Source organism: Arachis hypogaea, chromosome 16, assembly GCF_003086295.3.
Source record: "Arachis hypogaea cultivar Tifrunner chromosome 16, arahy.Tifrunner.gnm2.J5K5, whole genome shotgun sequence".
Lineage (NCBI taxonomy): Eukaryota > Viridiplantae > Streptophyta > Magnoliopsida > Fabales > Fabaceae > Arachis > Arachis hypogaea.
In genome coordinates, this window is record NC_092051.1 from 42,259,271 (window position 1) to 42,274,847 (window position 15,577).

Sequence of the window (15,577 nt, forward strand, 5' to 3'; positions counted from 1 at the left end):
GAAAACTACTTTTACATGCCCTTTTGGAACATATGCATATAAGAGAATGCCTTTTGGCTTATGTAATGCACCAGCTACGTTTCAATGGTACATGATGAGTATTTTCTCATATCTTCTTGAGAACTTTATGGATGTTTTTATGGATGACTTTAGTGTGTATGGTGATTCGTTTGACCTTTGTTTGGATAATTTAGATGAAGTATTAGAAAGATGTGTTAGTTCAAACCTTGTACTGAATTTTGAAAAATGTCATTTTATGGTAAAACAAGGTATTGTTCTAGGAAATGTTTTTTCTAATACTGGTATTTCTGTTGATCCAGCAAAGGTAGATGTTATTTCTGGTTTACGTTACCCTTCCTTCGTGAGGGAAGTCCGTTCTTTTCTTGGTTATGCAGGTTTCTACTGGCGATTTATCAAGGACTTCAGTAAGGTAGCACTGCCTTTGTCCCAACTGTTGCAGAAGGACGTTGAGTTCGAGCTTAGTGAAGACTGCATAGAAGCGTTTGATAAGCTAAAGATTGCCTTGACCCAAGCTCCTATTGTGAGAGGGCCTAACTGGAGTAGGCCGTTCGAGATAATGTGTGACGCATCCAATTATGCGGTAAGAGCGGCACTGGCTCAGCGCGAAGGTAAGGACCCTTATATAATTGCTTATGCTTCTAAGACTCTAGATGGTGCACAGTCTAATTATACTACCACTGAAAAAGAGCTTTTAGCTATTGTTTTTGCTTTGGATAAATTCCGAACCTATTTACTTGGTACTAAGGTGGTAGTATATTTTGGAGTCTAAACCAAGGTTAATCTGTTGGATATTGTTGCTGCAAGAATTTGATTTAGAAATCGAAGATAGGAACGGTTCCCAAAATTTAGTGGCGGACCATTTGAGTCGCCTAGAACATATTAAAAGTGACTCCACTCCTATCAATGATTCTTTTCCACTTGATAGCTTGTACGCAATATCTGAGGTGGTTCCTTGGTATGCACCTATAGCTAATTATTTGGTTAGTCGTACCTTTCCTCCTAATTTTACTAAGCATCAAAGGGACAAGCTTAAAAGCGAGTCCAAATAAATAGTAGGTATGTGCCACAATCAGAATTCCAGTCAATTTTAGAGGCCTGCCACTCTTCTGAGAGTGGTGGACATTTTGGTCCTCAAAGAACTGCTAAAAAAATTTTAGACTGTGGATTCTGGTGGCCCACACTTTTTAAGGATGCAACTGCTTTCTATGAATCTTGCCCACAATGCCAAAGGTTTGATAATATATCCAAGAGGGATAAGATGCCCCAACAACTTATGTTGTTCTGTGAAATTTTTTATGCTTGGGGTATTGATTTCATGGGTCCATTTCCAAATTCTCATGGTTTCTTATACATATTGTTAGCTGTTGATTATGTTCTAAATGGGTGGAAGCAATTCCTACCCGTACTAATGATACTAACGTTGTTGTTACTTTTGTTCGAAATAATATTATCTGTCGCTTTGGATCACCACGAGCAATCGTGAGTGATCAAGGCACTCATTTTTTGTAACAGGAGAATGACAGGTCTGTTGAAGAAGCATGGTATTATTCACAAGATAGCAACGGCTTACCATCCCCAAACCAATGGGCAAGCCGAGGTGTCTAACAGAGAGATAAAGCACATTCTAGAGACGATTTTGAAGCCTCACAGGAGAAACTGGAGTACTAGACTTGCAGATGCGTTTTGGGCTTATCGGACAGCTTACAAGACACCCATCGGAATGAGCCCCTTCCGCCTAGTCTACGGGAAAGCTTGTCACCTTTCAGTGGAGGTGGAGCACAAAGCTTACTGGGCGGTGAAGAAATGCAACTCAGGCTTGGGGGAAGCCGGGACTGAAAGGAAGCTGCAGCTACAAGAATTGGAGTACCTTCGTTTGGAAGCGTACGAGAACTCAAGACTCTACAAAGAGAGGGTGAAGGCGGTGTATGACAAGAATATCAAGAGAAGAGAGTTTAGAGCTGGGGATCTCGTCCCCCTCTATAACTCAAGGTTGAGACTCATGCTAGGCAAGCTAAGATCAAGGTGAGAAGGACCGTTTAGGGTGGAGAAGGCAGAGCCATATGGTGTCTTCTACCCGAGTCATCCTTCAAGCCTCAACTTCTTCAAAGTCAATGGCCACCACTTGAAGCTATATCATGGTGACATGATGAAGAACAACAAGGAGCTAGAGATCTTCCTACTGGAGGACCCAGCAATAGAGGAGCACTGACCTTGTGGACTGTCCAACTTAAGGACGTTAAAGAAAAGTGCTAGGTGGGAGGTGATGAGCGGATATTTTATACGCTTTTTGGGGTTAATTTCATATAGTTTTGAGTATGTTTTAGTTAGTTTTTAGTCTATTTTCATTAGTTTTTAGGAAAAATTCATATTTTTGGACTTTACTATGAGTTGTGTGTTTTTCTGTAATTTCAGGTACTTTTCTGACTGAAATTGAAGGAGCTGAGCAAAAATCTGATTCAGGCTGAAAAAGGACTACTGATGTTGTTGGATTCTGACCTCCCTGCACTCAAAGTGGATTTTCTGGAGCTACAGAACTCGAAATGGCATTCTTCCAATTGGTTGGAAAGTAGACATCCAGGGCTTTCCAGAAATATATAATAGTCCATACTTTACACAAGAATAGACGACGTAAACTGGCGTTCAATGCCAGTTCTCTGCCCAATTCTGGCGTCCAGCGCCAGAAAAGGATCAAAAGCTGGAGTTGAACGCCCAAACTGGCATAAAAACTGGCGTTCAACTCCACAAATGGCCTCTGCACGTGAATTACTTAAGTCTCAGCCCAACAAACACCAAGTGGGCCCCAGAAGTGGATCTCTGCATCATCCATCATAGTTTACTCATTTTTTGTAAACCTAGGCTACTAGTTTAGTATTTAAACAACTTTTAGAGATTTATTTTGAATCTCATGACATTTTTAGATCTGAACTTTGTATTCTCTGACGGCATGAGTCTCTAAACCCCATTGTTGGGGGTGAGGAGCTCTGCTGTGTCTCGATGAATTAATGCAAGTATTTCTGTTTTCCATTCAAACACGCTTGTTCCTATCTAAGATGTTCATTCGCGCTTAACTGTGATGAAGGTGATGATCCGTGACATTCATCACCTTCCTCAAACCATGAACGTGTGCCTGACAACCACCTCCGTTCTATACCCGATTGAATGAGTATCTCTTAGATTCCTTAATCAGAATCTCCGTGGTATAAGCTAGAACTGATGGCGGCATTCATGAGAATCCGGAAAGTCTAAACCTTGTCTGTGGTATTCCGAGTAGGATTCAGGGATTGAATGACTGTGACGAGCTTCAAACTCGCGAGTGCTGGGCGTAGTGACAGACGCAAAAGGAGGGTGAATCCTATTCCAGCATGATCGAGAACCGACAGATGATTAGCCGTGCTGTGACAGAGCATGTGATCATATTCTTCACTGAGAGGATGGGATGTAGCCATTGACGACGGTGATCCCCTACATACAGCTTGCCATAGGAGGACGTGCGTGCGTGAATTAGAAGACAGAGGAAAGCAGAGATTCAGAAGACAAAGCATCTCTAAAACTCCAACATATTCTCCATTACTGCATAACAAGTAACCTTTAATTTATGCTCTCTTGGTTATTCGCAATTCGACTGATAAACATAATTGACTTCCTGACTAAGATTTACAAGATAACCATAGATCGCTTCAAACCACCAATCTCCGTGGGATTCGACCCTTACTCACGTAAGGTATTACTTGGACGACCCAGTGCACTTGCTGGTTAGTGGTACGAGTTGTGAAAAGTGTGATTCATAATTCGTGCACCAAGTTTTTGGCGCCGTTGCCGGGGATTGTTCGTGTTTGAACAACTGACGGATAGTTTTGTTGCTTAGATTAGGAAAATTTTTCTTTTTGGTTTAGAGTCTCTTATTATTGTTCTTGGTTAAAAATATCCTTCTTTAAAACAAGTGTTACATTTACTGCCCAATTGGCTAGAGCATTAGTCTATGCCCGTGGCAGTTTGGTACACTCTTTTTAAAATCTTTTTCAAAAATAATATTTTCTCTATTAAATTTTGTGCCAAACTTTAAGTTTGGTGTTTTCCTGTTGATTTCCCTTGATTTTCGAAAATTTTGGTTTGGTTTTCTAAAAATTCTAAGTTTGGTGTTCCTTGGTGTTTTCTCTCCAAATTTTTCGAAAACAAGGAGCATTAGATCTAAAAATTTTAAATCTTGTGCTATTTTATTATTTTTCTCTTTCCTCTTAAAAATCAAAAATATCTTTTCTCTCTATTTTAAAAACAATTTTTCGAAATATATTTCTAAAAATTCAGATTTTTATTTCAAAATTTAAAACATTTTTCAAAAATCACCATATCTTTTTCAAAATCTCCTAACCACTTTCTCTCTCCTCACTTTTTCGAAAATCTTTTACTCATTTTTTATTTATTTTATTTTGATTTATTTTATTTTCAAAATAAATTAATAAATAAATAAATAAATAAAATATTTTTTTCTATTTTACATCATCTCCCCTTTCTCCATTATGGACCTAAGTGGAAATGAACAGTCCAGGAGGACTCTGGGGTCATATTCTAACCCCTCTACTGCTTCATATGGGAGTAGTATCTGCATACCCTCCATTGGAGTCAGTAGCTTTGAGTTGAATCCTCAGCTCATTATCATGGTGCAGCAAAGCTGCCAGTATTCCGGTCTTCCACAGGAAGAACCTACAGAGTTTCTGGCACAATTTTTACAAATTGCTGACACAGTACATGATAAGGAAATAGATCAGGATGTCTACAGACTATTACTGTTTCCATTTGCTGTAAAAGATCAAGCTAAGAGGTGGTTAAATAACTAACCTAAGGCCAGCATAAAGACATGGAAACAGCTGACAGAAAAATTTCTGAATCAATATTTCCCTCCAAAAAGGATGACACAGCTAAGGCTGGACATCCAAGGCTTCAAACAAGGAGATAATGAATCTCTTTATGATGCCTGGGAGAGATACAGAGAGATGCTACGAAAATACCCCTCTGAAATGTTTTCAGAGTGGGTTCAGTTAGACATCTTCTACTATGGGCTTGCAGAAGGAGCTCAGATGTCTCTAGATTACTCAGCTGGTGGATCTATCCACATGAGAAAGACAATTGAAGAGGCTCAAGAGCTCATTGATACAGTTACTAGGAATCAGCATCTGTACCTTCCAGAGATGCATGCTCTCTATTTTCTCTGATATGGTGGAAAAATTTCTGGAAGTCTTCATGGATGACTTCTCAGTATATGGAGACTTATTCAGTTCCTGTCTTGATCACCTGAAACTTGTTCTGAAAAGATGCCAAGAGACCAACCTAGTTTTAAACTGGGAAAAGTGTCACTTCATGGTGACTGAAGGAATTGTTCTTGGGCATACAATCTCAAACAAGGGAATAGAGGTGGATCAAGCAAAAATAGAGGTAATTGAAAAATTACCACCACCTGCCAATGTTAAGGCAATCAGAAGCTTTCTGGGGCATGCAGGATTCTATAGGAGGTTTATAAAGGATTTTTCAAAAATCGCAAAACCTCTAAGTAATCTGCTAGCTCCTGACACACCATTTGTGTTTGACACAGAGTGCCTGCAGGCGTTTGAAACGCTGAAAGCTAAGCTGGTCACAGCACCAGTCATCTCTGCACCAGACTGGACATTACCATTTGAGCTAATGTGTGATGCCAGTAATCATGCCATTGGTGCAGTATTGGGACAGAGGCACGACAAGCTTCTGCATGTCATTTATTATGCCAGTCGCGTTCTAAATGATGCCCAGAAAAATTACACAACCACAGAAAAAGAACTACTTGCAGTGGTTTACGCCATTGACAAGTTCAGATCATACTTAGTAGGATCAAAAGTGATTGTGTATACTGACCATGCTGCTCTTAAATATCTATTCACAAAGTAGGATTCAAAACCTAGGCTCATTAGATGGGTATTGCTTCTGCAAGAATTTGATATAGAAATAAGAGACAGAAAAGGGACAGAGAACCAAGTGGCTGATCATCTGTCCCGGATAGAGCCAGTGGAAGGGACGTCCCTCCCCTTTCTTGAGATCTCTAAGACGTTTCCTGATGAGCATTTATTTGCCATTCAAGAAGCACCATGGTTTGCCGATATTGCAAACTATAAAGCTGCAAGGTTCATACCCAAGGAGTACAACAGGATACAAAAGAAGAAATTAATTACTGATGCAAAGTACTTCTTGTGGGATGAACCTTATCTCTTTAAGAGATGTGCAGACGGAATTATCCGTAGGTGTGTGCCTAGAGAAGAAGCTCAGAGGATCCTGTGGCATTGCCACGGATCTCAATATGGAGGATATTTCGGAGGTGAATGAACAGCCACCAAGGTCCTCCAATGTGGCTTCTATTGACCCACACTCTATAAAGATTCCCGAGAGTTTGTACGTAATTGTGACAGTTGCCAAAGAGCTGGTAATCTGCCTCATGGTTACGCCATGCCTCAACAAGGAATCTTGGAAATTGAGTTGTTTGACGTATGGGGAATTGACTTCATGGGACCTTTCCCACCATCATACTCAAACACTTATATTCTGGTGGCAGTTGACTATGTATCAAAATGGGTTGAGGATATTGCCACACCCAACAATGATACTAAAACAGTGCTGAAGTTCCTCCAGAAACATATCTTTAGCAGGTTTGGTGTCCCTAGAGTACTAATCAGTGATGGGGGCACTCACTTCTGCAATAAACAGCTTTACTCTGCCATGGTTCGGTATGGAATTCGCCAAAAGATAGCCACTTCATATCATCCACAAACCAATGAGCAAGCTGAAGTCTCTAATAGAGAATTAAAGAGAATCCTGGAACGAACAGTAAGTACCCGTAGAAAGGATTGGGCACGGAGCTTGGATGATGCTCTGTGGGCTTACAGGACAGCATTCAAGACCCCTATAGGAACATCTCCATACCAACTCGTGTATGGTAAGGCATGTCACCTGCCCATGGAACTGGAACATAAGGCCTACTGGGCAACCAGATTCCTAAACTTTGATGCCAAACTAGCAGGAGAAAAACGATTGCTCCAGCTAAATGAGCTAGAGGAATTCAGATTCACAGCTTTCGAAAATGCCAAGCTTTATAAAGAAAAATAAAAAAAGTGGCATGACAGAAAGCTGTCATCTAGAATCTTTGAACCAGGACAGAAGGTTCTGTTGTTTAACTCTAGACTCATGCTATTCCCCGGAAAATTGAAATCCCGGTGGAGGGGACCATACGTGATTACAAGTGTATCACCATATGGTTATGTGGAGCTTCAAGATATTGATTCTAATAAGAAGTTCACTGTCAATGGACAGAGAATCAAGCATTATCTTGAAGGCAACATTGAGCAAGAATGCTCAAGGCTGAAGCTAGATTAAAAGCTCAGGAAGGTCCAGCTAAAGACAATAAAGAAGCGCTTGCTGGGAGGCAACCCAGCCATGGGGCAATAATCCTCTAAGCATTTTGCCCTATTTCTATTTTTATTTTTATTTGTTTATATAGAGTTCATTGATAACAAGGTAAATAATCATTTACAGAAGACCTCGGCACACAAAACAGAGAAAAAGAGCTCACTGGCAAGAAAACGCCAGTAAAGGTATATTTTGGGCGTTCAACGCCCAAAATGGGCATCCACTGGGCGTTGAACGCCAGTAATGGTAGCAATCTGGGCGTTCAACGCCAGAAAGGGGCACCCACTGGGCGTTGAACGCCAGTAATGGCAGCAGTTGGGCGTTGAACGCCCAGGAGAGCAGCATTTGGGCACTGAACGCCCAAAACAGGCAGTGTTTGGGCGTTCAAACGCCAGGATAGCAAGGAGGAGCCAAATCCATTTTTTCACACGTATTTCCATTCTAATTTCAAATTTTATGTTTCAATGCATGATTTTTACATGAACATGTTAAGAACCCTGATTTCTAAAATCCTTAATTTCTAAAAATCCATTTTTCCAAATTCAATCCAACTCTTTTCAAATCTTTTCTGAAAACAAATCTATCTTTTTCACTCTAAAAACTTTTCAACTAATCCATATCTTTTTCAAATCTTCATATTATCTTTTTCAAAATTCAGATTTATCTTTTTCAAAAATCTATCATATATTTTCAAAATTAAACTATATCTTCTATCTTATCTTTTTCAACTCAATCTTTTTATCTTATCTTTTCCAATTTTTCGAAAACCCACCCCCCCATCCCTTTAAATTTCGGTTCGGCCTCCCTCCTCCTCCATCAACAATTGCACCTAGCTCTCCTTCTATCCCTCTCCTTTCTTTTCTTTTGCTTGAGGACAAGCAAACCTCTAAGTTTGGTGTGTTTATCCGAGATCACTAAGATCATGGCTCCTAAAGGAAAACAACCCACTCCAAGAGGCAAGAAAGAGAGCGTTCCAAAACCACTTTGGAATCTAGGGAAGTTCTTATCTAAAGAACATTCAGACCATTATCTTAAAGTAATGGGTCTGAGATCAGTGATCCCGGAAGTTAGATTCGATCTGAAAAAAGATGAATATCCGGAGATCCAGGAGCAAATTCGAATCAGGAACTGGGAAGTCCTAGCTAATCCTGAAACGAAAGTAGGAAGGAATATGGTCCAGGAGTTCTATGCTAATATGTGGCAGACTGACAAGCAAAAACTATCTGGAACTGCCTTCTATGAATTTCGGACCATGGTCAGAGGAAAGATTGTTCATACCACCCCTGACAAGATCAGAGAGATATTAAAGCTACCTCAGCTAAAGGATGATCCAGACTCCTTCAACAGGAGGATGATGAGAGCAGACATTGACCTGGATAAGATTCTAGGGGACATATGTATCCCTGGAGCCAGGTGGACCACCAACACAAAGGGTGTCCCAAATCAACTCAAGAGAGAGGATCTCAAACCAGTCGCCAGAGGATGGCTGGACTTCATTGGGCGTTCTCTGTTGCCCACTAGCAACCGTTCTGAAGTCACAGTTAAAAGAGCAGTGATGATCCATTGCATCATGATGGGAAAGGAAGTGGAGGTTCATCAGCTGATTTCAACTAAACTCTACAAAATTGCTAACAAAAATTCTAAAGAGGCCAGGTTGGCTTATCCAAGCGTGATTTCTCTGCTCTGCAAGGACGCTGGAGTAAGGATGGGAATAACTGAGTATATCCCAATTGAGAAGCCTATAACCAAAGCATCAATGGAAAAACAACAAGCACAGGAGGATCCCATCAAGAAGAGAGCACAGGAATTCCTCCCAGAGATCCCTCAATCTGAATACTGGGAGTATCTTGAGACGTCTGTTACCAAGATACGGGAAGCTATGGAGCAAATAATAAAAGAACAGAAGGAACACAGTCAAATGCTGACCTATATGTTTAAAGAACAAGAGGAGCAAGGGCGTGACTTAAGGGAATTGAAGCGCCAAAAGTCTTCTCTTGTAGGACCAAGCACCCCAAGGATCAGAGGAACCCCCGTTCCCCCAGAATAAAGGTTGTTAATTTCCAATTTCTGCCTTAACTCTGTGATAGTGTCCTTATAGAAGTTTACCTTAGAAGTCATATAGTAGTAATTAGTATCTATTTTGATTTTATCTCCAATTAAGCTATAGTTTATTTTTCTCATCATCAGCAAACATGAATAAAGTAGTAGATCTTTTGAATAAGAGGCAATAAAATTTCGAGTTTTAATAAGAGAAATTCTAATTAGTTAAATATGGTGGCAATGCTTTCTGTCTTCTGAATGAATGCTTGAACAGTGCATATGTCTTTTGATTTGTTGTTTAAGATTGTTAAATATGTTGGCTCTTGAAAGAATGATGAACATGAGACATGTTATTGATAATCTGAAAAATCATAAAAATGATTCTTGAAGCAAGAAAAAGCAGCAAAGAACAAAGCTTGCAGAAAAAAAAAAAGAGAGAAAAAGCAAGCAGAAAAAGCCAATAACCCTTAAAACCAAAAGGCAAGGGCAAATGAAAAGGATCCCAAGGCTTTGAGCATCAACGGATAGGAGGGCCTAAAGGACTAAAATCCTGGTCTAAGAGGCTAAACCAAGCTGTCCCTAACCATGTGCTTGTGGCGTGAAGGTGTCAAGTGAAAACTTGAGACTGAGCGGTTAAAGTCAAGGTCCAAAGCAAAAAGAAGAGTGTGCTTAAGAACTCGGGACACCTCTAATTGGGGACTTTAGCAAAGCTGAGTCACAATCTGAAAAGGTTCACCCAGTTATGTGTCTGTGGCATTTATGTATCCGGTGGTAATACTGGAAAACAAAGTGCTTAGGGCCACGGCCAAGACTCATAAAGAAGCTGTGTTCAAGAATCATCACACTGAACTAAGAGAATCAATAACACTATCTGAATTCTAAGTTCCTATAGATGCCAATCACTCTGAGCTTCAATGGATAAAGTGAGATGCCAAAACTGTTCAGAAGCAAAAAGCTACTAGTCCCGCTCATCTAATTAGAACCTGAGCTTCAATCAAAAACTCTGAGATATTATTGCTTCTCAACCTATTAGTCTTCTATTTATTTATCTAGTTGCTTGAGGACAAGCAACAGTTTAAGTTTGGTGTTGTGATGAGCGGATATTTTATACGCTTTTTGGGGTTAATTTCATATAGTTTTGAGTATGTTTTAGTTAGTTTTTAGTCTATTTTCATTAGTTTTTAGGAAAAATTCATATTTCTGGATTTTACTATGAGTTGTGTGTTTTTCTGTAATTTCAGGTACTTTTCTGACTGAAATTGAAGGAGCTGAGCAAAAATCTGATTCAGGCTGAAAAAGGACTGCTGATGCTGTTGGATTCTGAACTCCCTGCACTCAAAGTGGATTTTCTGGAGCTACAGAACTCGAAATGGCATGCTTCCAATTGCGTTGGAACGTAGACATCCAGGGCTTTCCAGCAATATATAATAGTCCATACTTTGCACAAGGATAGATGATGTAAACTGGCGTTCAACGCCAGTTCTCTGCCCAATTCTGGCGTCCAGCGCCAGAAAAGGATCAAAAGCTGGAGTTGAACGGCCAAACTGGCATAAAAACTGGCGTTCAACTCCACAAATGGCCTCTGCACGTGAATTACTTAAGTCTCAGCCCAGCACACACCAAGTGGGCCCCAGAAGTGGATTTCTGCATCATCCATCATAGTTTACTCATTTTTTGTAAACCTAGGCTACTAGTTTAGTATTTAAACAACTTTTAGAGACTTATTTTGTATCTCATGACATTTTTAGATCAAAACTTTGTATTCTCTAACGACATGAGTCTCTAAACCCCATTGTTGGGGGTGAGGAGCTCTGCTGTGTCTCGATGAATTAATGCAAGTATTTCTGTTTTCCATTCAAACACGCTTGTTCCTATCTAAGATGTTCATTCGCGCTTAACTGTGATGGAGGTGATGATCTGTGACACTCATCATCTTCCTCAAATCATGAACGTGTGCCTGACAACCACCTCCGTTCTATATACGATTGAATGAGTATCTCTTAGATTCCTTAATCAGAATCTCCGTGGTATAAGCTAGAACTGATGGCGGCATTCATGAGAATCCAGAAAGTCTAAACCTTGTCTGTGGTATTCCGAGTAGGATTCAAGGATTGAATGACTGTGACGAGCTTCAAACTCCTGAAGGCTGGGCGTTAGTGACAGACGCAAAAGGATAGTAAATCCTATTCCAACCGGATCGAGAACCAACCGGTGATTAGCCGTGCTGTGACAGAGCGCGTGAGCGTAGTTTTCACTGGAAGGATGGAAGGTAGCCATTGACAACGGTGATCCACCAACACACAGCTTGCCATAGGAGGACGTGCGTGCGTGAACAAGAAGACAGAGGAAAGCAGAGATTCAGAAGACAAATCATCTCCAAAACTCCAACATATTCTCCATTACTGCATAACAAGTAACCTTTAATCCATGCTCTATTGTTTATTTGCAATTCAACTGATAAACATAATTGACTTCCTGACTAAGATTTACAAGATAACCATAGATTGCTTCAAACTCACAATCTCCGTGGGATTCGACCCTTACTCACGTGAGGTATTACTTGGACGACCCAGTGCACTTGCTGGTCAGTGGTACGAGTTGTGAAAAGTGTGATTCATAATTCGTGCACCAAGTTTTTATCCATATGTCTTTATCAGCTGTTCTTTTATTATCTTCCATGAATTTTTTTGTTTTGTGTCTTTTATTGTTTTTCATATGCATTCTTGAATTCTTAGTGTCTAAGCATTAAAGAATTCTAAGTTTGGTGTCTTGCATGTTTTCTTTACATTAAAAGTTTTTCAAAATTATGTCTATGATGTTCATCTTGACATTCATAGTGTTCTTGGTATTCATCTTGACATTCATAGCATTCTTGCATGCATCACATGTTTTGATCTAAAAATTTCATGCATTGCATCTTTTTAGTGTTTTTCTCTCTCATCATAAAAATTCCAAAAATCAAAAAAAAAAATATCTTTCCCTTTTTCTCTCATCAAATTCGAAAATTTGGATTGACTTTTTCAAAAAATTTTAAAATCAAATTGTTTCTCATGAGTCAAATCAAATTTTCAATTTGAAAATCTTATCTTTTTCAAAATCTTTTTCAAAAATCAAATCTTTTTCAAAATTCTTAGTTATTTTCGAAATTTTCAAAAATATTTTTCAAAAATCTTTTTCTTAATTTTATATCAAATTTTCGAAAATAACATAATCAATTAATGTTTTGATTCAAAAATTTGAAGTTTGTTACTTACTTGTTAAGAAATATTCAAACTTTAAGTTCTAGAATCATATCTTGTGATTTCTTATGAATCAAGTCATTAATTGAGATTTTAAAAATCAAATATTTTTCAAAACTAATTCCTAGCATATCTTTTCAAAATATCTTCTTATCTTATCTTTTTCAAAAATTTGATTTCAAAATATCTTTCCTAACCTCCTAACTTCTTATCTTTTCAAAATTTGTTTCAACTAACTAACTAACTTTTTGTTTGTTTCTTAACTTTTTCAAAACTACCTAACTAACTCTCTCTCTCTAATTTTCGAAAATATCTTCCCTCTTTTTCAAAAATTTCTTTTTAATTAACTAATTATTTTTATTTTTATTTTTTATTTTAAAAATTTTCGAAATATACTAACATTTTTCAAAAACTATTTTCAAAAATCACTAACTCTTTTTCAAACATTATTTTCGAAAATTCCTTCTCCCCCATCTTATTCAATTTATTCATTCATATCCTAACATCTCATCTCACATCTCTGCCATCCTCACAGTTGTGTTTCTTCCATTATATTACATTCTTTGTCTCCCCCCTTCTTCTACTCACACAGGGATCCCTATACTGTGGTATAAAGGATCTCTATTATTATTATTATTTTTCTGTACCTTCTTCTTTGTCATATGAGCAGGAGCAAGGATAAGAACATTCTTGTGGAAGCAGATCCAGAACCTGAAAGGACTCTGAAGAGAAAATCAAGAGAAGCTAAATTACAACAATCCTGAGAAAACCTTTCAGAAATTTTTGAACAGGAAGAGGAGATTGCAGCCAAAAATAATAATAATGTAAGGAAGATGCTTGGTGACTTTACTGCACCTAATTCCAATTTACATGGAAGAAGCATCTCCATTCCTGCCATTGGAGCAAACAACTTTGAGCTGAAACCTCAATTAGTTTCTCTGATGCAGCAGAACTGCAAGTTTCATGGACTTCCATCTGAAGATCCTTTTCAGTTCTTAACTGAATTCTTGCAGATATGTGATACTGTTAAGACTAATGGAGTAGATCCTGAAGTCTACAGGCTCATACTTTTCCCTTTTGCTGTAAGAGACAGAGCTAGATTATGGTTGGATTCTCAACCCAAAGACAGCCTGAACTCTTGGGATAAGCTGGTCACGGCTTTCTTAGCCAAGTACTTTCCTCCTCAAAAGCTGAGCAAGCTTAGAGCTGATGTTCAAACCTTCAGACAGAAAGAAGGTGAATCCCTCTATGAAGCTTGGGAAAGATACAAACAGTTGACCAAAAAGTGTCCTTCTGACATGCTTTCAGAATGGACCATCCTGGATATATTCTATGATGGTTTATCTGAGCTATCAAAGATGTCACTGGACACTTCTGCAGGTGGATCCATTCACCTAAAGAAAACGCCTGCAGAAGCTCAAGAACTCATTGACATGGTTGCTAATAACCAGTTCATGTACACTGCTGAAAGGAATCCTGTGAATAATGGGACGCCTATGAAGAAGGGAGTTCTTGAAGTTGATACTCTGAGTGCCATATTGGCTCAGAATAAAATATTGACTCAGCAAGTCAATATGATCTCTTAGAGTTTGCATGGAATGCAAGCTGCATCCAACAGTACTCAAGAGGCTTCTAATGAAGAGGAAGCTTATGATCCTGAGAACCCTGCAATAGCAGAGGTGAATTACTTAGGTGAACCTTATGGAAACACCTATAACTCATCATGGAGAAATCATCCAAATTTCTCATGGAAGGATCAAAAGCCTCAACAAGGCTTTAATAATGGTGGAAGAAACAGGTTTAACAATAATAAACCTTTTCCATCATCCACTCAGCAACAGACAGAAAACTCTGAACAAAATACTTCTAATCTAACAAACTTAGTCTCTGATCTATCCAAGGCCACTGTGAGTTTCATGAATGAAACAAGGTCTTCCATTAGAAATTTGGAAGCACAAGTGGGCCAGCTGAGTAAAAGGATCACTGAAATCCATCCCAGTACTCTCCCAAGCAATACAGAAGAGAATCCAAAAGGAGAGTGCAAGGCCATTGACATAAGCACCATGGCCGAACCCACTGAGGGAGAGGAGGACGTGAATCCTAAGGAGGAAGACCTCCTGGGACGTCCAGTGACCAATAAGGAACTTCCCTCTGAGGAACCAAAGGAATTTGAGACTCATCTAGAGACCAAAGAGATTCCATTGAACCTCCTTATGCCCTTCATGAGCTCTGATGAGTATTCCTCTTCTGAAGAGAATGAGGATGTTACTGAAGAGCAAACTGCCAAGTTTCTTGGTGCAATCATGAAGCTAAATGCCAAATTATTTGGCATTCATACTTGGGAAGTTGAACCTCCCTTGTTCATCAATGAACTAAGTGATCTGGATCAACTGACATTGCCTCAGAAGAGATAGGATCCTGGAAAGTTCATAATACCCTATACCATAGGCACCATAATCTTTAAGGCTCTATGTGACCTTGGTTCAGGAATAAACCTCATGCCCCTCTCTGTAATAGAGAAACTGGGAATCTATGGGGTGCAAGCTGCTAAAATCTCATTAGAGATGGCAGACAGTTCAAGAAAATAGGCTTATGGACAAGTAGAGGACGTGTTAGTAAAGGTTGAAGGCCTTTACATCCCTGCTGATTTCATAGTACTGGATACTGGAAAGGAAGAGGATGAATCCATCATCCTAGGAAGACCTTTCCTGGCCACAGCAAGAGCTGTGATTGATGTTGACAGAGGTGAAATAGTCCTTCAATGGAATAAAGACTCCCTTGTGTTTAAAACTCAAGGATCTCCCTCTGCAACCATGGAGAGGAAGCATGAAAAGCTTCTCTCAAAGCAGAGT

General features: G+C 39.2%; 1 protein-coding gene and 1 non-coding gene across 2 annotated transcripts; one reads left to right on the top strand and one right to left on the bottom strand.

Moving 5' to 3' along the window:
* The first annotated feature begins 1,741 nt into the window (after positions 1 to 1,741).
* Positions 1,742 to 2,047, top strand: LOC140180112 (uncharacterized). Its single transcript, XM_072220508.1, has one exon. The coding sequence runs from the start codon at positions 1,742 to 1,744 to the stop codon at positions 2,045 to 2,047; it is 306 nt and encodes a 101-aa protein (XP_072076609.1).
* Positions 2,048 to 13,921: 11,874 nt separating this feature from the next.
* LOC112760903 (small nucleolar RNA R71) lies at positions 13,922 to 14,029 on the bottom strand. Its single transcript, XR_003181318.1, has one exon. It is a non-coding gene; the product is annotated as a small nucleolar RNA R71 (small nucleolar RNA).
* Positions 14,030 to 15,577: the final 1,548 nt, after the last annotated feature.

Coding starts and splice junctions, on each gene's coding strand:
- LOC140180112 (XM_072220508.1), top strand. CDS start 1,742: ATGAGCCCCTTCCGCCTAGTCTACGGGAAAGCTTGTCACCTTTCAGTG.